We start from the raw sequence: 25,130 nt of genomic DNA on the forward strand, positions 1-25,130 counted from the left end.
GGTCTCACTTGACGGAGAAGCCGGGGCCACCTTTGCCGAGGTGCCCAGCGTTGGTTCCTGGCGTTTGCTTCTGAGCTGCCGCGAGGTAAGAACTAGGCACGTGCGCTTTTCCTTCCCTCTCCGTTCCGTTCTCCTGCTGGGCTGGGTGGTGCACACAGAGGGAGGCTTCCCTCATCCCTGGCTGCACCCCGACGTGGCTCCAGTGAGGCCTCAGGGGGCCCGGGGCTGCAGGGCTGGCTCTGCCTGCCTGCCTTCCCCACACCTGCTGGCAGCGGACCGCACTGGGCACAATGTCCAAACCACAGCACGCATGCTTCAAAGTAGGCGGAAACGACCTGGTTACTGGAGGTGTGTGAGGGTCAGACCCCCTGCAGTGGGGGTGGGTGAGCCTGAAGCAAGTCAGGCCCTCCCAAGTTAATTCACCGCCCACTGTGCTCCTCCCAGGTCTCCGGTTCACTTTTGGAGGATCCAAGCCACCAATCCGATCAGACCTGACGCTGTGCAAAGAGCCTGTGAGGACAGGATGTCAGGCCAGGTGCCCCCCCGCCCCCGCTGGGTCAGGGTGCCCTGCAGCTGGCCCCCCTGCCCCGGCCATGCTGCCGATGGCTGCACACTCATGGGCTGTTAGCATGTGTTGCTTAGATTGTGATTTAGCTTGCGTTTGTTTTAAATATAACTCGCTGTGTTTAGGCGATGATGTCAGAGCTGGTGGAGCAGACGTGAGGATACGGTGGCGGGGGCCACCTCGGAGTCACAGCCGTCTGGGACCCCGAAGGACCACTCTGCGGTGGCGGCTCAGAGCTGCGCCGCGCGCTGTCTCGTTCTCCGCCCAAGGCCTCTGGTTTCTGTCCGTGCGGGCATCGCTGGGTTGCAGCTGGCTGGCGGTGCCAGGCAGGGACAGAGCCCACAGGAGGGTTTCTCTGTCCCAGGTCCTGCCTGGCCCTGTAGTCGCACCTCTTCTGCTTCATGGGAAGGCCCCATCCCATTTTCTTGCCGTCTCCTGTGATGTGCTGCTACCTTCCTCAGCGGGAGAGCCAGGCAGCTTGTTTCCCGACTCAGCCCCTGCGCCCTGATCACCTCCGTGCGGAGCGCTGATGTCCCTCGCTGCTGCTTGGACGTTGGCAGCAGCTTTGCTGTTGGTTGCGGCTTTCACTGGGATTGTTTCCAAGGCATAAAGCTGGCCTTGCTGTGTTCTGATTCCTCCCTTAGCACCTTTATCTCAGGTCCCCAGACTTCCTCGTGGGCCACGTGCAGAGACCAGAGGGCCGGGCCTGATCGGCGGGCTGTTGGTGGGGGCCCCGGCGGCTCAGAGGAGGCAGTGTCAGCTCGCTCTTCCCCGAGCGGCGCCTCTGCATCCCAGGATCAGCAGAAACTGCCTGAGGTGCAGCGTGGCCAGAGCTAGCACCTGTCCCCCCGGCTCCCACCTTGCGGTGGCTGCCGCCTGCCTCTTGCCCCCTCCCCCAGCACCACGTCTGGGCCCGGCAGGTCATCGTGTGCCTGCAGAGGAGGTGACGCAGTGGGTCTGAGGGCCGGTCCTCTTCCCCAGGACACCTGCAGAATCCGCGGGAGCTGCAGCTGCAGAGAGCATGGCTCCCTTCCTCCTGCGCTGCCCCCCCCCACCAGGGGAGCTCCCTGGGATGTGTGTCCTGCTGAGCTCTCTGAGTCTGGCTGTGTTTTCAAAAGAGCCCAGGACTCATTGCTTTGCAGTGGTCAGCAAGGACTTCTCTGGGCACCTGGGGTTCTGGCCAGAAGGGCAGGTGTTCCCCTCCCCGCCCCCTTGTTCCCTGGTCCCATGGACGTTCCGTGTTCTCACAGCTGCCTCAGAATGACTGTGGCTGTGCTGGGACAGAGGTTCCAGGCTGTCCTGTGGCCTCCCTGGCAATGGCAGCTGGGAGCCTCAGCCCATCCCCCACTGCCTGCCCAGACCAGACGGTGGCCTCATGCCCCCTTCTCTGCCTTGCAGGTGGCCACGTGCGACAGGAGTTCTAGACGGGTCATCCCGGAACCCGAGGCCAGGGGCACAGAGAAGCCCCCACCAGCGCGGCTGTCCCGGGTGAACGGCTGGTCGCTGCCCCTGCACGTGTTCCAGGGGGTTGCCTGGATCACCTTCACACTCATGGCCGTGGCCTGCTTTGGCATTTTTATCCCTTTGTTGTCACAGAGCTGGAAGTACACGGCCTACTGCGTATCCTTTCCCTCGGGCGGCTCTGCCTAAGGTGGAGGGGCTTCCGGTGCCGTAGCTGGAGTACGCGGCCCACTGCCTGTCATTTCCTGGGGGGCGGGCGTCTCAGCCTGCCGGTCTCCTGAGGTCCAGGGGCTTTCCGCAGTCTCGGTGCGGAGTCTGTTTCCTGAGGCTCCGTCCCTGCCTGGCGCTGACAGTGCCAGCGTGGCCGTTCCTTCTCCCTGCCGGGAAGGGCAGATGCTGGGTGCCTGTGCACATGGGCGAGTGACAGGTGCAGGGCGAGGGGGCTGTGCCTGGGAGATGGCAGGTGAGGAAACACCCTCGCCGGCCCGCTCAGGAGAGGGACGGACCCAGGCAGAGCAGTGTACGTGAGGCTTCTCCACAGGTCTTGCGAGGCCAGGTGTCTGACGAGCGGCCCACCCGGCGCAGGCGCAGCAAGCGTCAGAGCCCAGCTCGCGGGTCCCTCCCCCTTCCTCACTGGCTGAGTTCTGTGGGCTGCACAGTCTCCTGGACACCGAGTTACAAAGTCACCTTCCGCCTCCCTTCACTGTACCTGGGTTTCCTCTCTGGTGTCGGCTACTCCCTAACATCCTGATTGCCTGGGCAGTTTTGCTGCATCTGCAAGCCAGCTCGCATGATTTTCTACTCTGTGTTGAAAATGGACTGACATTGTCTTACCGTAGGGAGACCCCAGGTGTGCCTGGTGTACGTTGGCGTGGCACGTGGGCTTTGGGAAGTGCCAGCACACATGCGTCATTGACAAGGTCTGTGCACAGCAGGCCTGTGTCCTTGCTCAGTGTTGGTGAAGGTTGGATCTCCCTGTGTGGCCCCCACCACGTGGCCTTCCATAGGTGTGTGCTGAGCAGAGAAACAGCACAGTCTGGTGTGTTGCACGGTGTGTGTCACACGGTGTGGTGTGTTACTGTCACACAGTGTTGTGTCACATGGTGCCTGTCAGGTTTGATGTGTCTCGTGTGTGTGTCACAGTGTGGTGTCCCATGTGTGTCACGGTGTGTGTCAGTGTCACACAATGTGTGTGTCGCACGGTGTGGTGTGTGTCCCGGTGTGCCGTGTCACTGTCACACAATGTGTGTGTGTCGCACAGTGTGGTGTGTGTCTGGTGTGCTGTGTCACTGTCACACAATGTGTGTGTCGCACGGTGTGGTGTGTGTCTGGTGTGCTGTGTCACTGTCACACAATGTGTGTGTCGCACGGTGTGGTGTGTGTCTGGTGTGCTGTGTCACTGTCACACAATGTGTGTGTGTCACACGGTGTGGTGTGTGTCTGGTGTGCCGTGTCACTGTCACACAATGCGTGTGTCGCTCGGTGTGGTGTGTGTCTGGTGTGCCGTGTCAGTGGTGGTGCGGAAGCTCCTGAGGCAGCAGGGGCCTCAGTAGCCTCGGGGCAACGTTTTCCCTTGAGCTTTGGGAACTTCCGGAGGAGCAGAGTAGTAAAACGAGCCCCCACACACACACCGTGTCAACAGTTCGGCCTTTTTGCCCATCTTCGGTCCTCTCGCACATGCGCGCGCGGCAGCCCATCGTCGGTCCTCTCTCGCACATGCGCGCACGGCAGCCCATCGTCGGTCCTCTCTCGCACATGCGCGCACGGCAGCCCATCGTCGGTCCTCTCGCACATGCGCGCACGGCAGCCTCAGTCTCCGACATCACACAGCCCTCCTGTGAATGCCCTGCTCGCGCCGGGTGACCCGTGCTGCGGTCCTCCCCCGGGAGTGACACGCAGTTGGTAACAGGCGTTCAGTAACGCCGGGCTCGCCGCGTCCCTGGCTCTCCGAGAGCCTTCTCGCGGGGCTGGGATCGCTCAGGAGCACCTCGCGCAGGGCTCGGTTCGCAGGGGAGGTGGGCGCTGCCGTCGAGCCCCTCCCTCAGCAGCCCGACGGCTGCTCCCCGATGGCCGTCCGAGTTCTTTGCGGGAAGCCTCTCGGTGGTGGACTCGGTTTCTTTGCTGGATAAGCAGGCAGGTCAGCCGCTCTGTTGTGTGTCACAGTGTGGTATGTTACATGGTGTATATGTGTCGCACGGTGTGGTGTGTGTCCGGTGTGCCGTGTCACTGTCACACAATGCGTGTGTGTCGCACGGTGTGGTGTGTGTCTGGTGTGCCGTGTCACTGTCACACAATGTGTGTGTCGCACGGTGTGGTGTGTGTCTGGTGTGCCGTGTCACTGTCACACAATGTGTGTGTCGCACGGTGTGGTGTGTGTCTGGTGTGCCGTGTCACTGTCACACAATGTGTGTGTCGCACAGTGTGGTGTGTGTCTGGTGTGCCGTGTCACTGTCACACAATGTGTGTGTCGCACGGTGTGGTGTGTGTCTGGTGTGCCGTGTCACTGTCACACAATGTGTCGGGAGTCTTGGAGTGACGTATCCGCGGTTCCCGTGGCCATCCTGAGCGCAGGGTCTGTGCCGGCCTTGCCCTTAGATGCCGACTCGGGCTTAGTCGTTTTCTGTTGATTTTGCAAAAGGTCAACTTTAGCATTTACTTTTTCTTTTGTTTTCCTCATTCCTGTTTTTTTAAAAAAATCTCTGCTTTTATTTTTAGTATTTCTTCCTTTCAACTCATTTTGGATTTGCCTTGCACTTTTCTGCCTTCTTAATGGGAACACTTGCCTCAAGTTCAGATCGTTATCTCTTTAATGTAAGTACTTGAGGCTCTAAGTTTTTTGGTAGCAGACGCACACAGGTGGCACGCACACAGTTGATGTGTACACACAGGTGCACAGGGGTTTGTGCCCAGACTAGTGGCATGCACACAGGCGTGTACACAGGTGGCACACAGGTGGAATACCTACAAAGGTGGCAGGTGGCATGCCCACACAGGTGATACCTACTGATGTGCACACGAGTGGTGTGCACATGGAAATGTCACAGCACACACAGGTGGCACACAAGTGGCGTGCATTCACAGGTGGTGTGCACACAGGTGGCACAGATGCAGGTGTCATGCACACAGCTGGCACGCTTGCACACAAGTGGTGCACACATACACCCTGAGTCTGTCCTCTCGTCCAGCTACAGCCTAGTGGTGTCTCCCCAGGGACCTGGAGTCTCGGGCTGCAGGCCCCACCCTGTGCTCAGGTTGCAGGGGTGGGTGGAGCTGGGCGTGAGGGTGTATTTTAGAAGAGACACGGCAGGGGCGGCCCATGACTGCTGTCCGGCAGCATCAGCACTGTTTTTGGGTGTCTGGCCTGAGGGTGTGGGCACAGCTGTCCCTCAGGGTGGTGGCCGAGTCACTGTCCCCACAGGGGCAGCCTGCAGGGTGCCATTTCCAGGCAGGCCTTGTCGGGCGCACTTGAGCTGGGCCTGTGATTTTCCAGTCCCCCCAGGCCCCCGCTCACTTCCCTGCCCTCTGCTTCTGCCCTGCAGGGCCTCGGGGGAGCCCTGGACTCTGTGCTGCCAACACAGGGCTGCAGACCCGGTTCCTGAGGCAGCACCTGAGACGCAGGCGGCAGGGCTGGGCTCCCGCAGGCACTTGAGGACGAGCCCGGGCCTTCTGTCCCGAGTGCGTCTGTCTCAGTCCAGTCCCCTTCTGTAAGGACACAGTCCTGGGATCTGGGCACCCCAGGGACCATCACAGTTTGGCCATCGGCAGAGACCTACTTTCAAGTGGGGTCTCATTGCCAGGTGCCAGGCTTAGGACGTCAGCATATCGTGGGGGGCAGATCCGGCCTTATCATGTGCTGTTACCACCCCTTATCTTACTCTGCTCTGGACCCACCTCCTCTCCCTGTTCACCTGCACATCACTCAGTGCCCCCGCAGTCCCCTGGGGCTCAGCACCCAGTGTAGCTCTGTCAGCTGTGCCTGACCCACTGACCCCGGGACTCACACCCAGTGTAGCTCTGTCACCTGTGCCTGACCCACTGCCCCCTGGGACTCACACCCAGTGTAGCTCTGTCACCTGTGCCTGACCCACTGCCCCCTGGGACTCACACCCAGTGTAGCTGTGTCACCTGTGCCTGACCCACTGCCCCCTGGGACTCACACCCAGTGTAGCTCTGTCACCGGTGCCTGACCCACTGCCCCCTGGGACTCACACCCAGTGTAGCTGTGTCACCTGTGCCTGACCCACTGCCCCCTGGGACTCACACCCAGTGTAGCTCTGTCACCTGTGCCTGACCCACTGCCCCCTGGGACTCACACCCAGTGTAGCTCTGTCAGCTGTGCCTGACCCACTGCCCCCTGGGACTCACACCCAGTGTAGCTCTGTCACCTGTGCCTGACCCACTGCCCCCTGGGACTCACACCCAGTGTAGCTCTGTCAGCTGTGCCTGACCCACTGCCCCCTGGGACTCAGCACCCAGTGTAGCTCTGTCAGCTGTGCCTGACCCACTGCCCCCTGGGACTCAGCACCCAGTGTAGCTCTGTCACCTGTGCCTGACCCACTGCCCCCTGGGACTCACACCCAGTGTAGCTCTGTCAGCTGTGCCTGACCCACTGCCCCCTGGGACTCAGCACCCAGTGTAGCTCTGTCACCTGTGCCTGACCCACTGCCCCCTGGGACTCGGCACCCAGTGTAGCTCTGTCAGCTGTGCCTGACCCACTGTCCCCTGGGACTCAGCACCCAGTGTAGCTCTGTCACCTGTGCCTGAGCCACTGTCCCCTGGGACTCACACCCAGTGTAGCTGTGTCAGCTGTGCCTGACCCACTGCCCCCTGGGACTCGGCACCCAGTGTAGCTCTGTCACCTGTGCCTGACCCACTGCCCCCTGGGACTCACACCCAGTGTAGCTCTGTCACCGGTGCCTGACCCACTGTCCCCTGGGACTCAGCACCCAGTGTAGCTCTGTCACCTGTGCCTGAGCCACTGCCCCCTGGGACTCAGCACCCAGTGTAGCTCTGTCACCTGTGCCTGACCCACTGCCCCCTGGGACTCGGCACCCAGTGTAGCTCTGTCAGCTGTGCCTGACCCACTGCCCCCTGGGACTCACACCCAGTGTAGCTCTGTCAGCTGTGCCTGACCCACTGCCCCCTGGGACTCAGCACCCAGTGTAGCTGTGTCAGCTGTGCCTGACCCACTGCCCCCTGGGACTTACACCCAGTGTAGCTCTGTCACCTGTGCCTGACCCACTGCCCCCTGGGACTCAGCACCCAGTGTAGCTCTGTCACCTGTGCCTGACCCACTGCCCCCTGGGACTCAGCACCCAGTGTAGCTCTGTCACCTGTGCCTGACCCACTGCCCCCTGGGACTCGGCACCCAGTGTAGCTGTGTCAGCTGTGCCTGACCCACTGTCCCCTGGGACTCAGCACCCAGTGTAGCTCTGTCACCTGTGCCTGAGCCACTGCCCCCTGGGACTCGGCACCCAGTGTAGCTCTGTCAGCTGTGCCTGACCCACTGCCCCCTGGGACTCGGCACCCAGTGTAGCTCTGTCACCTGTGCCTGACCCACTGCCCCCTGGGACTCACACCCAGTGTAGCTGTGTCAGCTGTGCCTGACCCACTGCCCCCTGGGACTCACACCCAGTGTAGCTGTGTCACCTGTGCCTGACCCACTGCCCCCTGGGACTCGGCACCCAGTGTAGCTCTGTCACCTGTGCCTGACCCACTGCCCCCTGGGACTCACACCCAGTGTAGCTGTGTCAGCTGTGCCTGACCCACTGCCCCCTGGGACTCACACCCAGTGTAGCTGTGTCACCTGTGCCTGACCCACTGCCCCCTGGGACTCGGCACCCAGTGTAGCTCTGTCACCTGTGCCTGACCCACTGCCCCCTGGGACTCACACCCAGTGTAGCTCTGTCAGCTGTGCCTGACCCACTGCCCCCTGGGACTCAGCACCCAGTGTAGCTCTGTCAGCTGTGCCTGACCCACTGTCCCCTGGGACTCACACCCAGTGTAGCTGTGTCAGCTGTGCCTGACCCACTGCCCCCTGGGACTCGGCACCCAGTGTAGCTGTGTCACCTGTGCCTGACCCACTGCCCCCCGGGACTCAGCACCCAGTGTAGCTGTGTCACCTGTGCCTGACCCACTGCCCCCTGGGACTCACACCCAGTGTAGCTCTGTCAGCTGTGCCTGACCCACTGCCCCCTGGGACTCACACCCAGTGTAGCTCTGTCACCGGTGCCTGACCCACTGTCCCCTGGGACTCAGCACCCAGTGTAGCTCTGTCACCTGTGCCTGACCCACTGCCCCCTGGGACTCAGCACCCAGTGTAGCTCTGTCACCTGTGCCTGACCCACTGCCCCCCGGGACTCAGCACCCAGTGTAGCTCTGTCACCTGTGCCTGACCCACTGCCCCCTGGGACTCAGCACCCAGTGTAGCTCTGTCACCTGTGCCTGACCCACTGCCCCCTGGGACTCAGCACCCAGTGTAGCTGTGTCACCTGTGCCTGACCCACTGCCCCCTGGGACTCACACCCAGTGTAGCTCTGTCACCTGTGCCTGACCCACTGCCCCCTGGGACTCAGCACCCAGTGTAGCTCTGTCAGCTGTGCCTGACCCACTGCCCCCTGGGACTCACACCCAGTGTAGCTGTGTCACCTGTGCCTGACCCACTGTCCCCTGGGACTCAGCACCCAGTGTAGCTCTGTCAGCTGTGCCTGACCCACTGCCCCCTGGGACTCGGCACCCAGTGTAGCTGTGTCAGCTGTGCCTGACCCACTGCCCCCTGGGACTCAGCACCCAGTGTAGCTGTGTCAGCTGTGCCTGACCCACTGCCCCCTGGGACTCGGCACCCAGTGTAGCTCTGTCACCTGTGCCTGACCCACTGCCCCCTGGGACTCACACCCAGTGTAGCTCTGTCACCGGTGCCTGACCCACTGTCCCCTGGGACTCAGCACCCAGTGTAGCTCTGTCACCTGTGCCTGACCCACTGCCCCCTGGGACTCACACCCAGTGTAGCTGTGTCACCTGTGCCTGACCCACTGCCCCCTGGGACTCAGCACCCAGTGTAGCTCTGTCACCTGTGCCTGACCCACTGCCCCCTGGGACTCGGCACCCAGTGTAGCTCTGTCAGCTGTGCCTGACCCACTGCCCCCTGGGACTCACACCCAGTGTAGCTCTGTCACCTGTGCCTGACCCACTGCCCCTTGGGACTCACACCCAGTGTAGCTGTGTCACCTGTGCCTGACCCACTGCCCCCTGGGACTCACACCCAGTGTAGCTCTGTCAGCTGTGCCTGACCCACTGCCCCCTGGGACTCACACCCAGTGTAGCTGTGTCAGCTGTGCCTGACCCACTGCCCCCTGGGACTCGGCACCCAGTGTAGCTCTGTCACCTGTGCCTGAGCCGCTGCCTCCTGGGACTCACACCCAGTGTAGCTGTGTCACCTGTGCCTGACCCACTGCACCCTGGGACTCAGCACCCAGTGTAGCTCTGTCACCTGTGCCTGACCCACTGCCCCCTGGGACTCACACCCAGTGTAGCTCTGTCACCTGTGCCTGACCCACTGCCCCCTGGGACTCAGCACCCAGTGTAGCTCTGTCAGCTGTGCCTGACCCACTGCCCCCTGGGACTCAGCACCCAGTGTAGCTCTGTCACCTGTGCCTGACCCACTGCCCCCTGGGGCTCAGCACCCAGTGTAGCTGTGTCAGCTGTGCCTGACCCACTGCCCCCTGGGACTCGGCACCCAGTGTAGCTCTGTCACCTGTGCCTGACCCACTGCCCCCTGGGACTCAGCACCCAGTGTAGCTCTGTCACCTGTGCCTGACCCACTGCCCCCTGGGACTCAGCACCCAGTGTAGCTGTGTCAGCTGTGCCTGACCCACTGCCCCCTGGGACTCGGCACCCAGTGTAGCTCTGTCACCTGTGCCTGACCCACTGCCCCCTGGGACTCACACCCAGTGTAGCTCTGTCACCGGTGCCTGACCCACTGTCCCCTGGGACTCAGCACCCAGTGTAGCTCTGTCACCTGTGCCTGAGCCACTGCCCCCTGGGACTCAGCACCCAGTGTAGCTCTGTCACCTGTGCCTGACCCACTGCCCCCTGGGACTCGGCACCCAGTGTAGCTCTGTCAGCTGTGCCTGACCCACTGCCCCCTGGGACTCACACCCAGTGTAGCTCTGTCAGCTGTGCCTGACCCACTGCCCCCTGGGACTCAGCACCCAGTGTAGCTGTGTCAGCTGTGCCTGACCCACTGCCCCCTGGGACTCAGCACCCAGTGTAGCTCTGTCACCTGTGCCTGACCCACTGCCCCCTGGGACTCGGCACCCAGTGTAGCTCTGTCACCTGTGCCTGACCCACTGTCCCCTGGGACTTACACCCAGTGTAGCTCTGTCACCTGTGCCTGACCCACTGCCCCCTGGGACTCAGCACCCAGTGTAGCTCTGTCACCTGTGCCTGAGCCACTGCCCCCTGGGACTCAGCACCCAGTGTAGCTCTGTCACCTGTGCCTGACCCACTGCCCCCTGGGACTCGGCACCCAGTGTAGCTGTGTCAGCTGTGCCTGACCCACTGCCCCCTGGGACTCGGCACCCAGTGTAGCTGTGTCACCTGTGCCTGACCCACTGCCCCCTGGGACTCAGCACCCAGTGTAGCTGTGTCACCTGTGCCTGACCCACTGCCCCCTGGGACTCAGCACCCAGTGTAGCTCTGTCACCGGTGCCTGAGCCACTGCCCCCTGGGACTCACACCCAGTGTAGCTCTGTCAGCTGTGCCTGACCCACTGCCCCCTGGGACTCACACCCAGTGTAGCTCTGTCAGCTGTGCCTGACCCACTGCCCCCTGGGACTCACACCCAGTGTAGCTCTGTCACCTGTGCCTGACCCACTGCCCCCTGGGACTCGGCACCCAGTGTAGCTCTGTCAGCTGTGCCTGACCCACTGCCCCCTGGGACTCGGCACCCAGTGTAGCTCTGTCAGCTGTGCCTGACCTACTGCCCCCTGGGACTCGGCGCCTGAGTGGCGGGTCAGGAACGCTTTCCTGCGTGTGGGCCCAGGCTGCCTTAGAGCGCATTCTCCAGGCAGGCTGGGCTCCTGTTGCCTGACATGCCCGGGCCTTAGGGCCAGCAGCACTTGGATGCCGTGCTGTGGCCACTGGAGGGCGCCAACAGCCTTTGCAAGGCTCCAGGTTGGGGTGGGAGGTGACCTGAGGGAGATCAGGCTCAAGGTCAGGAGCAGGCAGAGAGATTGAGGGACCCAGGCCCCAGCTCCATGGAACCTGGAGAAGAAACCGGGAAGGCTGCGCCCCTCTTGTGGAGGGCTGGGCCACGAAGCTGCCAGGGTCCTCCTGAGTGGGCGTGTTCTCAGGACTTGGCACAGCCACCCCCTTTCCATGCAGTGTGGACTCTGGTGTCACCCAATCCTTGGTGGACCCTGTGCAGCGTGACCCTGGTGAGGGTGGACAGAGTCCAGGCTGGCACCGTGAGGCTGCCGTCAGCAACTCTGATTTGATAGCAGCTCCTCTTGGCTGTGGGCTGAGGCAGCAGTCACAGAACCTGCCTCCCAGGGCCGGCTCCTCCCCTTTTCCTGCCTGCAGGCCGGGCAGGGAGAGGCTCCCAAGGCCGAGGGTGGGGCTGTTTGTTTACTGAACGCACAGTGTTGCTAGGGAGCCTTGCACCAGCTCCCAGACCGAAGCCGCAGGGAAGGTGGGCTGCCCGCTGTGTCCTCTGTCCTGGCTTTTATTTGGGTGAACCTGGGACGCTGTGGAGATAATGTGAAGTGTGAGTGTAGGCTCAGGAGGCTGCGTGTGGCACAGGGCATCTCGGGCTCAGAGCAGACGTGGGGTCACCAGTGTCGCTGCTGTGGGTGACGCGTCAGAGAATCACCCGAGTCCACGTGTACAACGTGGAGACACATTGTGTCGGACAGGCAGGGCACCGAGGACAGGGGAGACGGCCTTGCCCTTGACCAGCGTGTCCCTGACCAGCTCCGTGTGCCAGAGGGAAGTCCAGGTGGCCAGTGTGCCTGGAGTCCTGGAGGCCCTCCTGGCCACAGCACCTGCAGGGGTGGGGACTGGTTGGGGGAAGGGAATGCAGGCAGCCCTGGGGGTTCCAGGCTCCAGGGAGTCTGGGCCTGGCAGGTGCCACAAGCACCTCCACTTTGGAGCCAGGGGTCCTGCGGACAGGCCGTCCTGTCCCAGGCCACTCTGTGTGAGCAGACCGGGAGGATGTGCAGGCTGTCCTGGCAGAGGGCCTGGGCCTGCTTCAGCCTCGGTTTCACCTGCTGCCCTGCCTGCCCGTCGCAGGGAAGGACCACACCTGGGCCTCTTCCTGCCCTTCCCAGCATCCTCAGCCCTGTCTGTCACCTCAGCAACAATACAAACAGTGTACTGTGCCCCACCCGCTCCCCTGCAGGGAGGGGTGCTGCAGACCCGCCCATGGGCTGGGACAAGTTCTTGGCCATGACAGTGTCACCAGCCCTGCTGACCCATCCATTTACACCCTTTGTGGGAGCCGAGGGGGTAGCCAAGGCCTCGCCTCCAGCACTGGGGTCAGAGCAGCCCCAGGAGGCCTCTGTCCCCCAAGGGCACACACGGCACTGGGGCTTCTGATCACTCCTGTCCCTCACGTGGCCCCCAACTGCCACTGGCCCTCAGCCATCTCCCTGTCCCCTCTGCCCAGTTGCTCGTGGCTGGCCTGCCCCTGGCCTCCGAATCACCCTCCCGACCCTTCTCAGGGTCATCTGTGCCCAGCTTGTGGTCAGGAGTTGTTTGGGGGGCAGTTGAGGAGGAGAAAGGTGGGGAGCTGAGCGCCTGAGTTTACCTCTCGATCGTGGGTGCACACAAATCAACGTCCTGGCTGCAAGGGACAAAGACCCTCTTCCCACTGCCGCTGGAGCCAGAGCAGAGGGCCCCCGAGAGCCTGGGCCCCGTCAGCAGGTGGACGGTGGCTGGCTGAGCTCCTGCCCCGGTGCTGCCGGAGTCCTCGTTGTGGCGTGGTCCCCACAGCCTCTGCTGGCAGCTGAGCCCTTCCCCCGCACCCTCACTGGGCACTGTTTCTGCTGCAATAGGCCCCTTTTCTTTTTCCTTTTTAATGTTTCACTTTGTTTATTTGAGGCAGAGAGATCTTCCATCCACTGGGTCACTCTCCAAATGGCTGCGACTGCCTGGTCTGGTCCAAGCTGAAGCCAGGAGCTTGGACTCTCTCTACATCTCCCACGTGGGTGCAGGGGCCCACACACTCAGGCCCCTTCCATTGCTCTCCCAAGCCAGCAGCCGGGACTCTAATCCATGCCCGTATGGATGCCGGTGTCACAGGCAGAGGCTAACCCACTGTGCCAAGTGCCGGCCCCACATGGGCCCGTGTTCAGCAGCCCTCACTCTGCCCCGGTTACATGGAGAAGGGCAGGAGTGCCCGCCCCGCGGCTGCTGAGCTGGCCCGGCGTCGTGGAGGGGGTGTGTTGTGGGTGGGGTCCGCCCTGGGCTGCGGCTTGCGGACAGTGAAGAGCCAGGGGCCATCTTTGGTCCCTGTGGGCACCTGAGCCGCGCAGCAGGCTGGGGAGCAGCCCGCGGGGGACGCCTCTGCGGTGCACCCCAGGCCCATCGGTGTGCTCCTTGACTGCTGCTCCAGGTGGCCGGTGGGCTCTTCCTGGTCCACCTCGTGGCCCACCTGACGGCAGTGTCCATCGACCCTGCGGAACCGAACGTGCGACTCCGGGGCTATTTGAAGCCACCACCAGTTTTTGACCGCTCTAAGCACGATCATGTGATCGAGGACCTGTACTGTCATCTGTGCCAGATCAAAGTGTGAGTGCGCCCCCCGCTGTCCCCAGTGTCGGGCATCCCCGGGCCCTGGCAGCCCCTCAGCACTGCTGTGACAGCAGCCAGCCCTGCTGGGGCCTCAGCTGGGCTCTGGCCTGGGCCCACTTTGTGGACACTGCATCTAAGCTGCACAGCTGCCCTGTGAAGTGGACGCTGGTGCCACAGTTGCCTGATAGGACCGTGTGCACAGGGCGGGTGAGCCTGCCTCCCATGCACTGCTCTGTCGGGACCGTGTGCACAGGGCGGAGCCTGCTTCCCGTGAGCACTGCTCTGTCGGGACCGTGTGCACAGGGCGGAGCCTGCCTCCCATGCACTGCTCTGTCGGGACCGTGTGCACAGGGCGGAGCCTGCCTCCCATGCACTGTTCTGTCGGGACCGTGTGCACAGGGCGGAGCCTGCCTCCCATGCACTGCTCTGTCGGGACCGTGTGCACAGGGCGGAGCCTGCCTCCCATGCACTGCTCTGTTGGGACCGTGTGCACAGGGCGGAGCCTGCCCGCTGCCTGCCTGCCTCGTGCGGAGCACTGCTCTGTGCAGCGAATGGTGCTCTCCCTTGGCTGGAAGGCAGCAGCCCTCGTGCAGGGTCGAGTACTTCCCTGGGGCTCGGGCATGTGGGTTCTTCCCCTTCAGTCCAGGGCCAAAGTAGTGCTGTCTTCTTGGGTTTTGTAGATGAGCCCCCTGCCCAACGGAGGAGGGAGGACCCTGATCCCAGGCACTGCTCCATGGATGTCCCAGGGCCACCTGGGGAGGACAGTGGGGCTGTGTGAGGCAGAGTGGATCCTGGCATTACAGGGCAGCCGTGGCCGCCACCAGGGTGCTTACCCAGTTCCCAGGACTGGGGGTTGCAGGAGGGTCCTGGGGTGTCTATGTCAGCTGGGGCCTCGCCCATAGAGGCACAGGTGCCTCCCACTCTGATTGCTGTACCCTGGGCTGTTGTCCCCCACTGAGGCTTCAAGTGCTCGACCTGGCCTCAGGTAGAGGGCTTGACCTCTGTCCCCAGTGGACACCCACTTCCATGCCACGTGGACCAGTTTGCCCGAGGCCACCTGGCTCGGGAGATCAGGTTTCTGACCCATCCCTGGCCTGCACACTGTGGGCTGATCGGTTCCTCTCCAATCCTCCTTCCAGGAACAAGCACACTAAGCACTGTAGGACCTGCAACAAGTGCGTCGCAGGGTTTGACCATCACTGCGATTGGCTTAACAACTGCGTGGGCAGTAGAAATTACTGGTGAGGGAGTGGCCTGCAGAGGCCATGGGGTCTGGGGGAGCGGGGCCTGCCTGCAGGCAGGGCGTCCTTGTGGTGTGAGGAGCAGGGGCCCCGAGGGCTGTGGGCACGAGGGGTCTTCCTGGAGCCAAGTCCCTGTCCCCTGCACCGCAGAGGACAGGGCTCCCATCCCTCTGGTCTTGTCTGGTTCTGAAACTGGCTGGAGCCCTCCCTGGACATGCAAGTCGTGGAGGTTCTTGGGGACAGAAAGGAACTGGCCAAGGCCCCCTGAACTCTCCCCTGAGCCCCCGGAGCAGTGGCCAGAGCCTGGGACACAGGAGTGTGTCCAGCACCCAGGTGACAGGCGGAGCGTCCACCAGGCTGGCTCTCCGTCAGCTGCCCAGTCGTGAAGGTCAGCAGGAAGAAAGCAACGAGTGCTCTCCTGCAGTCCTGCGGCCTGGGCAGCGCAGTGGCTGGGGTCCGAGTGGCCTCCCAGCAGCTGTTCAGGAGACCACGCCCGAAAGGCCGCACGTGGCCGCAAGCTGGGCGATGCAGCTCCTCCTGCCGGCTTCCTCGTGTAGACCAGGGTCCGCGTGAGCATGCGCACCGCTGCCACGTCGCAGCATTGGAATCACGTGACTGACGGGCTAGGGAGAGCCCGACGCCCCTCCCTCCGCCACAGGCAGAGAAAGCAGGCAGCAGCCGCCCGTGTTCTGCACTTGGATCAGTTTGGTCTAGAAAAGTGGCTGAGTGTGGCACTGAGAAGCTGAGGGAGGATGTGTTAAGGAGACGGCCCCGCACGGCCCAGGAAGGGCTCCTGGGCTCGCAGACAGCAGCCACTTAAAAGCCGAGGGTGCCCTGGAGCCCGCCGCCCTGTGCTCAGAGCTGATGTTCGGTGCCGGTGGGTCACACACCCCTGACTCAGCCAGCAGCCCCAGCCACCTCTCCCACCGCACAGGACCCGGCTGGGACCCAGCCTGCCTGGGGCTGCCATGAGGGCCTTCATCCAGACCCAGGGCGGCAGCAGCTGTGTGCGGTGGGCTCGGGGGACGTGCTGACCGCGGGTAGCTGGCTGGGGTTTGCTGTGAGGAGGGAGTGGCCCCTGCTCCTCCTCCTCACGGCCTCACTTCCTCCTCGCGAGGGTTAAGTGAGGTCGTGTCTGCAAGAGGTGCTCTGTTGTAAAGAGGGAGAAGCTGCCGTGCGGTCCATGCAGTCGCGGCCTGGCAGGAGTGATCAAACCGAGGGGCCCACGCCACTTGGTCTGGAGCAGGGTCCTGGGCTCCTTCCAGGGGACACCCACAGCCGTTCTGTGCAGCCTTCGGCACCTGGGCCCCTGAGGTGTGGGTGTCTGTGTGGTCCTGTCCTCAGGACTGGCCAGGCACAGCGTCTGCGTGTGCTCCTCTCCCTCAGGTACTTTTTCTGCTCTGTGTTGTCTGCCTTGGTCGCCCTGCTCTTCCTCATGGTCATCATGCTGTACATCTTTACAAAGCAGGTCATGGACCCCAGGAGTCTCCGCACTGACCGCCATTACAAAGGTGCCACTGCAGCTCTCAGCTCCGCCTCCCTCGGGGTGCGGGGTGCGGGGATCAGGGTCAGCTCTGCCTCCCTCGGGGTGTGGGGTGTGGGGATCAGGGTCAGCTCTGCCTCCCTCAGGGTGTGGGGTACTGGGTCAGCTCTGCCTCCCTCGGGGTGCGGGGTGCGGGGATCAGGGTCAGCTCCGCCTCCCTCGGGGTGCGGGGTGCGGGGATCAGGGTCAGCTCCGCCTCCCTCGGGGTGTGGGGTATGGGGTCAGCTCTGCCTCCCTCAGCGTGTGGGGTACTGGGTCAGCTCTGCCTCCCTCGGGGTCTGGGGTACTGGGTTGGCTCTTGGCTCTGCCTCCCTTGGAGTCCAAGGTGCTGGGTCAGCTGTTTTCCCACGGTCCTCTGGCAGGGCATGGTCACCCCAGCTTGCTCTAGGGAGTGGCTGGAGAGGCGCACGCCCTGGTGCTGTGTCTGGGGTGCTGGTTGGGAGCAGACCCTGGCAGGCTCTGGACCTTGGCTCATGCAGCTGCCCCACGTGTACACTGCTGCCAGCAACTTTGCGGTGGGCAGCTGTGGGGTGTCCTGGCACCTCCAGGGCTGTTATGGGGCCGCAGTGCCCGGAGTCAGGGTTGAGAGAGGGGTCTACTCCATACCTCAGTCCTTCCACAGTCAGGTCAAGGTGCTCAGTTGTCTGGTCCCCAGGGCAGCTGCAGGCGTGGGCTGCCCCACAGGAGCCAGCTGTCAGGGGAGGCACCGGAGGCTGCAGGCTTGGAGACCCTTAGCTGAGCGTGGGCGCCCTGCCTGCATGGAGCAAGGGGGAAAGGTGTGCCTGTGCCCGGAGGCGGCCCCTGCTGCCAGCCAGCCGGCGTCTTCCTGGGTGGTCTGGTGTGCCCAGTGGAGGGAGGCACAGACCCAGAGGAGAAGGCTGTGGGCCAGCAGGGGCGGAGGCAGAGCCGCCGTCCGCAGAAGCTGGCAGAGGTGGGAGGAGCCCTGTGTCAGAGCCCCAGAGGACACGCAGCACCGGTACGTGGATTCAGACTGGGGGTGGAAGGTGCTGAAGCGCCTCATCCCAGTGGCACAGCGGCCACAGGAGGCTGCCCCCCCCAGCACCCGCCCCCTCTCCCCGCTCTGTCTGAGGCTGACCAGTGTAGCACGGAGAGGCCCAGGTGTAGGGGCCGGTGGGAGTGACCGGGGACGTGGCCTCTCCTTCCAGACCCAGAGTGGGGTTATCCCAGCCGCCAGTCAGGAGGGGCCCCAGGCTCAGGTAGGGTAAATACCCAGGCACTGCTCACCGGGGTCCTCACTCTGCCCTCCACCAGCAAACCCTGCCCCTGGCCTCCCCGGTCACGTGTGTCTCCCTTGTCCTGACAGAGGTAGAGGACGGCACGTGGCTGCTTTTCCTTCCTGTGCTCCCCACGCGTGTGAAGACCCCAGTGGTGCTGTGCATCGGGGTGGCTGCGCTGCTGCTGAGCCTCAGCATCGTGTCGGCGCTGGGCCGCCTGTTCGTCTTCCACGTCTACCTGAGTGCGTACCTGCCCTGGAGCCCGCCCCTGCCGAGCTCTGCCCGCCACGCTCGGTGGCACCCAGGCAGGAGGCTTCCTGGCCAGCCTGTGCCAGAAACGAGCTCACAGCAGACAGGAGAACTCCCAGGAGGAGGAGGCACCGTGGGAGGGTGCAGGCCCAGAGGGGCTGGACTCAAGGCCCAGGAGCCGCAGGAAACGTGGGGAGGCTCTAAAATTAGAGCGAGGAAGGAGTTCTTGTGGGCGAGAGCAGAGCATGATGGAAACGGTGACTCCCTTAGGAGAGCACCAGGTTGAGGTCTTGATGGTGAGATCCAGCCTAAGCTCAGTGGACGGTGGCCAGTGCCCGGGCAGCTGGGCTGTGAGCCTGAGGGCGTCTGTGCGCTGGGGCTGTTGGCCTGGAAGGATGGGCTGTCCCCACCCACAACCCTTCCTCCCAGGTAGCCTCGTTCAGTCTCTGGGCATCATGGGCCCTGGGCTGGGGGCTGCGGGGAGTGGGCAGCCAGGACAGACCGTCTCCAGGCCGCTCCTCCAAAGGTGCCGTCCCCTGCAACCTTCCTCCTCCCTCACCACCGAGTGCAGGAGCCCGGCCTGCGGGCTCTGGTCTTCAGCACAGCTTGCCTGCGGCTGTGCTAGCGACGTCTGATGCAGAATGGATGCCCTCACGGAGAAAGGCCCCACTTGTGACCCCGGGTCACCCCATCATCCCTGAAAAGCCCGTCCGGTAGTCTTGCCTGAGGCTTGCCTGATGTCTCTGACGAAAGTGCAGTGCAGACTCCGGCGTGAATCCCACGGGCGCCACATGCACGCTCCTGGCCCAGCTGTGAAGAACAGCCCGTTGCCTGTACTGAGAAGGGGCAGCAGCACCTTTGACGTCTCTTCCCAGAGGCCCACGTCCGTGTAGCTGGTCCAAAGTCGCGTGCTGCATGGCCATGGGGCCTGGGGACCTGGGCACACTCCCTGCAGCCAAACCCTAGAGAGTGGGGCCGCCTTTGAAACCTGGTTCCACGGTTGCGTGCTCAGGGTTGTGTCTAAACTGCGCCTTCTAAAGGTGTCTAGAAGTTTCTCGTGTGTAAGTGCTCCCTGACTGCCCAGGGGTGCGCTCTCCGCTGCTGTGCCCAGACAGAACTCCCCTGCCCTCCTCACCCAGGGCTCTCACACCAGCCCTCGTCCAGTCTCACCACCCCATCACGAGCCATGTGCAAGGCGTGGCACACACCACACAATGAACCATGCATGTGGCAGCATGATCCACACCATGCCACGAACCACACTCGAGATGTGACGCACACCACAACCATGCACAAGGCATGCACACACCATGCTGTGAACCATATGTGAGTGTGACATATATCATGCCACGAACCACATGAGAGGCATGACACCATGCCATGAACCACATGTGGGAGGCATGACACCATGCCACGAACCACATGAGTGGCATGACACACCATGCCACAGACCACATGAGCGGCATGACACACAGCACACCACGAACCACACATGAGCCATGACACACATGTGTAGCAGAGGGACGGGCCCAGCTACCCAGTAGTGGCCGTTCCTTCGGATTTTGTGGTTATAGTGCTGAGCGCTGGCCCCAGGGGGTGGGGGTGGGGGTGGAGGTGCTGAGATGTGAACAGCATGTGCAGGTGCACTTGGCTGCCAGGGGGACAGGCAGAGAACACCTGCTAGGCATGAGGCCTAGGTGGGTAGGCAGGAAGCGAGGGTGACGGCACCCAGCTCGGTGGGCACCACTGCACCCTGACTTTGGCTCTGAGTGGAACAGGAGAGGAGAGTGGCCTGTGGGCCCCCGGTGTGCTGTTGTGCTCTGTGTGGGAGACCAGAGCTGACAGCTGCCCACCCGTGCCCCTCTCCCGGGGGACACGGCGGTTTGGGAGGGCACATCCTGTCGCACTGCTCCGGGAGCTCTGTGGTTTTCATGTGCGTGAGGCGGCTGCACTGAAGCCCGAGTGAGTGCCGGCACCAGAACCCCTCCCACTCCCATGTCCTGGTGACACCTGCAGGAGGTTCCGTGGCCCCTGTGCTCTGAGACCACAGGGAGGACTCGGCACCTGTGGCTCACAGGTGAGTCTGTGCCACGGCTAAAGCCCCCACAGGATTCCCAGGCCGGCCTTGGACGTGGGCTGCGGGCTGCTCGACGCTGGCGCGGCGTCCACGGCGTCAGCCCCGCTGGACTTTCCTGTAAGGACGTGCTGGTCCCAGGAGGCTGGAGCCATGCAGCCGAGGGACGTCCGGCACTGCTTCCCGCCTCTGCCGTGCTTGCCCTGAAGTCGGAGGACTTGGCAGTGGATCCACAGCCCCAGCCTTGGCCAGCACCAGAGAGAGGGAGGACGTGTCGTGGCCAGTGCCACGTGGCTGCTGGGGTGACCCCTGGGTCTGTCAGCCTTGGCCAGGCGATGGTATGAGAGCACGTGAGGGTGTTCATGGAGAATGGAGTTAAAAGGTGAGGGTGTTCTGGTGCAAAACTAATTTGGAATATCCAAGCTCTTGGAAATGCAAACTAGGAGCAAACTGCCCCGTGGGCATCGGAAGTTTTGGCACCCAAATCCACTCATCTCATAGTTCTGGGCTGGCCCTGTCCCGTTCATGGGCTGTCAGTCACAGACCAGCCTGCAGGGCACCCAGCAGGGCAGTGTGTGGCTGGACACCTGCCAGCGTGTCCTGACCTGAGCTGGGGCTCACGCAGCGCCCCTGCGCTCTAAGGTGGCTCTCCCACCGGCCAGCAGGAGCTCTGCTTTCTGTGGCACCAACAGCGGGCTGCTGGTGGTCACTGGAGTTGAGTTCAGGGTCGTCCCTGGCCCCAGAAAGGTGTTGAGCACAGAGCCAGGTGGGGAGAGCCGCAGAGGAGTGAGTGCCAGCCAGCCACAGCACCACAGCCTGAGGGCATCCTCCAGGGGCAGACCACAGCCTGAGGGCATCCACCAGGGGCAGACCACGGCCTGAGGGCATCCACCAGCCACAGCACCACAGCCTGAGGGCATCCACCAGGGGCAGACCACGGCCTGAGGGCATCCACCAGAGGTAAACCACAGCCTGAGGGCATCCTCCAGGGGCAGACCACAGCCTGAGGGCATCCACCAGCCACAGCACCACAGCCTGAGGGCATCCACCAGCCACAGCACCACAGCCTGAGGGCATCCACCAGGGGCAGACCACGGCCTGAGGGCATCCACCAGAGGTAAAGCACAGCCTGAGGGCATCCTCCAGGGGCAGACCACAGCCTGAGGGCATCCACCAGCCACAGCACCACAGCCTGAGGGCATCCACCAGGGGCAGACCACGGCCTGAGGGCATCCACCAGCCACAGCACCACAGCCTGAGGGCATCCACCAGGGGCAGACCACGGCCTGAGGGCATCCACCAGGGGCAGACCACGGCCTGAGGGCATCCACCAGCCACAGCACCACAGCCTGAGGGCATCCACCAGCCACAGCACCACGGCCTGAGGGCATCCACCAGGGACAGACCACAGCCTGAGGGCATCCACCAGGGACAGACCACGGCCTGAGGGCATCCACCAGCCACAGCACCACGGCCTGAGGGCATCCACCAGGGACAGACCACAGCCTGAGGGCATCCACCAGGGACAGACCACAGCCTGAGGGCATCCTCCAGGGGCAGACCACGGCCTGAGGGCATCCGCTAGGGGCAGACCACAGCCTGAGGGCATCCACCAGGGGCAGACCACGGCCTGAGGGCATCCACCAGGGGAAGACCACGGCCTGACAGCTGCTGGTATCATCAAAGACGTGATGTTTATAGGATGCGATGGGAGAGATCAGAGACGCAGCCGGCTGGAGTGACAGACAGGTGGAGGCCTCCGGGAGGGTTGAACTGGGGGACAGAACCCCAGAGGGGTAGGGGTGTGAGTGGGGCTGAGGGGGGGATTTGCACACCAAGGACACTGGTGTGGCTAGCAGTTGTTAGCTAGGGTACAGCTGCGCCTAAATGCAGGGGCACACTCAGGCGAGCTGGGGCCTCCACCCAGAACCCCTCCTGGGCTTCGGTGGAGGCCTTGGTGGGGACCGTGGTTGGCGTGAAGGTTGGGGGAGCTCCTGTGAATGCCCTGTGAAGCCACTGGTGGTGCCGTCCCTGGTAGATGGCAGGACAAGGCCTCTCTCCACCCCTGGCCATATGGACTGTCCACAGAGCAGCTCACAGCACACTACCGACTTGCAGGGTGAGCTCTGAGAGGTAAGGGAGGCGGGCAGTCTTCCACAACCCCTGCCGCACCGTGTCCCCCTAAGCAGAGGCCACACTCGAGAAGCAGTGCACCCAGGCTCCGAGCTGGTGCAGGCCCGGGGCAGCCCCAGCAAGATGGGAGGGAAGGCGTCGAGGGAGGTGGAGAGCTAGTTGGCCCTCGCCAGCGGCCCGAGAAGGCGCGGGCAGGCTGCTGTTGGCTGCGGGCGCTGTGGCCGGGCTGCTCACCGAGGTTAAAAGGTTGGGAGCACGCTGCGTCCTTCATCCTGCCAGTTTGAAATGTTTTACGTGAAACGCACACCACCCAAGCACGCCTGCCAGGCGTCTGCCCTCTGGTCTGCGTGGCTTTAGGACATCAACAAGTGCACGTTCCCACTGTCACTCAGGTTCTTGATGGGAGGCTGACACGAGGGCGGGGTGCAGTCAGTCGGGAACACAGAACCGAGGCGGGGTTGGGGGCTGCAGATGGGCACCGCGTGTCCCAGCCACCGTCTGGTCCCAGGCGTGGAGGCTGTTAGGAAAAGACATGAAAGCGTGGCCTCCGTGGGAGGCACGGGAGACAGCGGCACATACTGGGCAGCCAGGGTCTCCATGGAAGGATGGCCCTGGGATGGCGTCACCAGCAGGGCTCCCGCAAGGTGCTCAGACCACACACCCAGGTCACCTGGCCCCTCAGATGCAGCGATCCCAGGGCATCCTGCAAAGCCTGTCGCGTGGCGGGGGGCGTGGGCTCACAGGAGGCCACCTGCCGTGTTTTCCCCTGACCCTTGCTGGGAAGACCGGCTTAATGGGGCTTCACAGTGGGCCATGGGGCTCGACTGTGTCCTGTCCCAGGCAAGACAGGCAGACCCTCTTGCCTGCTGCCCAGGTGGGCTGCAGCCCGGGAGCCACGCTGGGGGCCGCAGTGGACGAGGTGACCCCTGCTTCCACTTTTCTGCTTCTAGTTGCAAAGAAGATGAGCACGCGTGACTTCATAGCGCAGGGCCAGCTGCCACAGTGTCCCAAGGCAGCGTGCAGGAGCAAGCCGGCTGTGGACCCGGAGGCGGGGCCTGAGCAGGTATGCCTGTGCTCGCGGTCCGCCTGGTACAGACCTGGGGACGAGGCCCAGCTGGCCGAGCAGCTGGGACCTGTTGGCCCATTCCCTGCTTCAGTGTGAGGCAGGCCCCAGGACCCTGGGGTGTGTCCCGTGTGGCGTGCGTGCGGCTGTCTACGCCTTCTCACACCCCTCCCTCCCAGTCAGCCACCTGGCCCCAGGACTGCTGGTGGGCTGTGCTTAGCGGGGCTGCACTGTGCCGGTCTCTGAAGGTGGCAGGGACTCTGCTTCCGGAGGGGAGGGGTCTTCTGCCCTCACGCCTGCAGTCACTCAGCAGCAGGGAGGGGCCAGCACCCCCTCAGGGAGAAACCGGGAGCACATCCTTGCTTGGTTGCCTCTCACCGGACGCTGAACACACACTTGTCCACTCCATCCCAGACTCGGCCCGTCCCAGCGACCCCAGGCCATGCAGTCACAGCACCGCTGCCTTCGTGCGAGTGTGCGGAAGAGGTGCCCACCCCGCCCGGGTCAGGTGGCACCAGGCTCCTCTGGACGGTGCAGTGCGTGCTCGACACCGGGCTGCTGTGGGGTGTCCCCTCAGGCCACGTCAGAGGCGTTTTCAAGGCCTCACGCATGGAGACGGAGGCACGCGCAGGGTGCTGGGAGAAAGACCCGTGGCAGGGAGACGCTTGCCCGGGGGCCACAAGAAGCCCAGGCCAAGACTCAGCATCACCCATGGACTGGGTTGTCTGTGGGAAAAGCTCAGGGTCAGCAGCTCCGTTTCTGCCATGAGTTTTCCTTCACCCCACAGGGAAGACGTGGACCGCCCGCCCGCTCTCTCCCTGGGTGAGTTCTGACTGCCCAGCTGCTGCTGTTTTTATTTGAAAGAGTTACAGAGAGAGGTAGAGCCAGAGAGACAGAGGTGTTCCATCCGCTGGTTCACTCCCCGATGGCGGCAATGGCCAGAGCTGCGCTGATCCGAAGCCAGGAGCCTGGAGCTTCTTCTGGGTCTCCCATGGGGCGCAGGGGCCTGAGGACCTGGGCCATTTGCTGCTGCCAGCAGGGAGCTGGATCAGAAGAGAGCAGCTGGGTCTTGAACAAGCACTCCAGTCTGGGAGTCACAGGTGGTGCTTAACCCACTGTGCTACAACGCTGGCCACAGGGACCAGTGCTTGGCGTAGCAGGTAAAGCCGCCGCCTGTGGTGCCAGCATCCCATATGGACATCGGTTCGAGTCTCAGCTGCTCCACTTCTGATCCAGCTCTAGGCCTGAGAAAGCAGCAGAAGATGGCTTAATCCTTGGGCCCCACACCCATGTGGCAGATCTCTCTCTCTCTCTCTCTCCTCTCTCTCTCTTGTCTTCTCTCTCTCCTGTCTCTACCTCCCTGTTAACTCTGCCTTTCAAATAAATATGTAAATATTTTTAAAACAAGAATAATCAGTTTGTTAGGCGTTTGACGGAATGGTGAGGATGCTGGTCGCGATGGCCGCGTTCTAAACCTCCCTCCAGGCTCCAACTGCAGCTTCTTGCCGATGCACACGTGGGAGGAAGCAGCGCAGGTCCACAGCGGGAGTTTCTCCCACCCATGTGGAGGCCTGCATCGCGCTTCCTGCTCCCTCCGGCCGGCCCTGCAGCCACCGTGCACAGGCGGGGCGTGTACCAGAGGAGGGGACGTGCACCTGTCTCTCAAAGGGTGAGGTTGGGACGCTGTTGAGTATACACCCTTCACTCGAGAGGGCCCAGGCGTGTCTTCACTCAGACACGCAGGGAGCCGCGGTGACACCTCTGGGAGCGAGT

The 25,130-nt window shown here is 63.2% G+C and overlaps 1 protein-coding gene across 1 annotated transcript; it reads left to right on the top strand.

The window, feature by feature from the left end:
• LOC103346006 (palmitoyltransferase ZDHHC11) lies at window positions 1-24,471 on the top strand. Its single transcript, XM_089313331.1, has 9 exons — window positions 1-85; window positions 445-535; window positions 1,964-2,185; window positions 13,641-13,816; window positions 14,959-15,060; window positions 16,447-16,571; window positions 17,928-18,080; window positions 23,245-23,357; window positions 24,145-24,471. The coding sequence occupies exons 2-9, from the start codon at window positions 524-526 to the stop codon at window positions 24,181-24,183; spliced, it is 942 nt and encodes a 313-aa protein (XP_089169457.1). The 5' UTR covers window positions 1-85; window positions 445-523; the 3' UTR covers window positions 24,184-24,471.
• Window positions 24,472-25,130: the final 659 nt, after the last annotated feature.

This window comes from Oryctolagus cuniculus, chromosome 14 (genome assembly GCF_051225735.1).
Source record: "Oryctolagus cuniculus isolate XC-2025 breed Fujian yellow rabbit chromosome 14, ASM5122573v1, whole genome shotgun sequence".
NCBI classification, from domain to species: Eukaryota; Metazoa; Chordata; class Mammalia; order Lagomorpha; family Leporidae; genus Oryctolagus; species Oryctolagus cuniculus.

Bases quoted from the DNA above. Each gene is read 5' to 3' on its own strand.
- LOC103346006 (XM_089313331.1), top strand. The intron at 15,061-16,446 runs GTGAGGGAGTGG...CCTCTCCCTCAG, and splicing joins GTGGGCAGTAGAAATTACTG to GTACTTTTTCTGCTCTGTGT. The intron at 23,358-24,144 runs GTATGCCTGTGC...TTCACCCCACAG, and splicing joins CGGAGGCGGGGCCTGAGCAG to GGAAGACGTGGACCGCCCGC.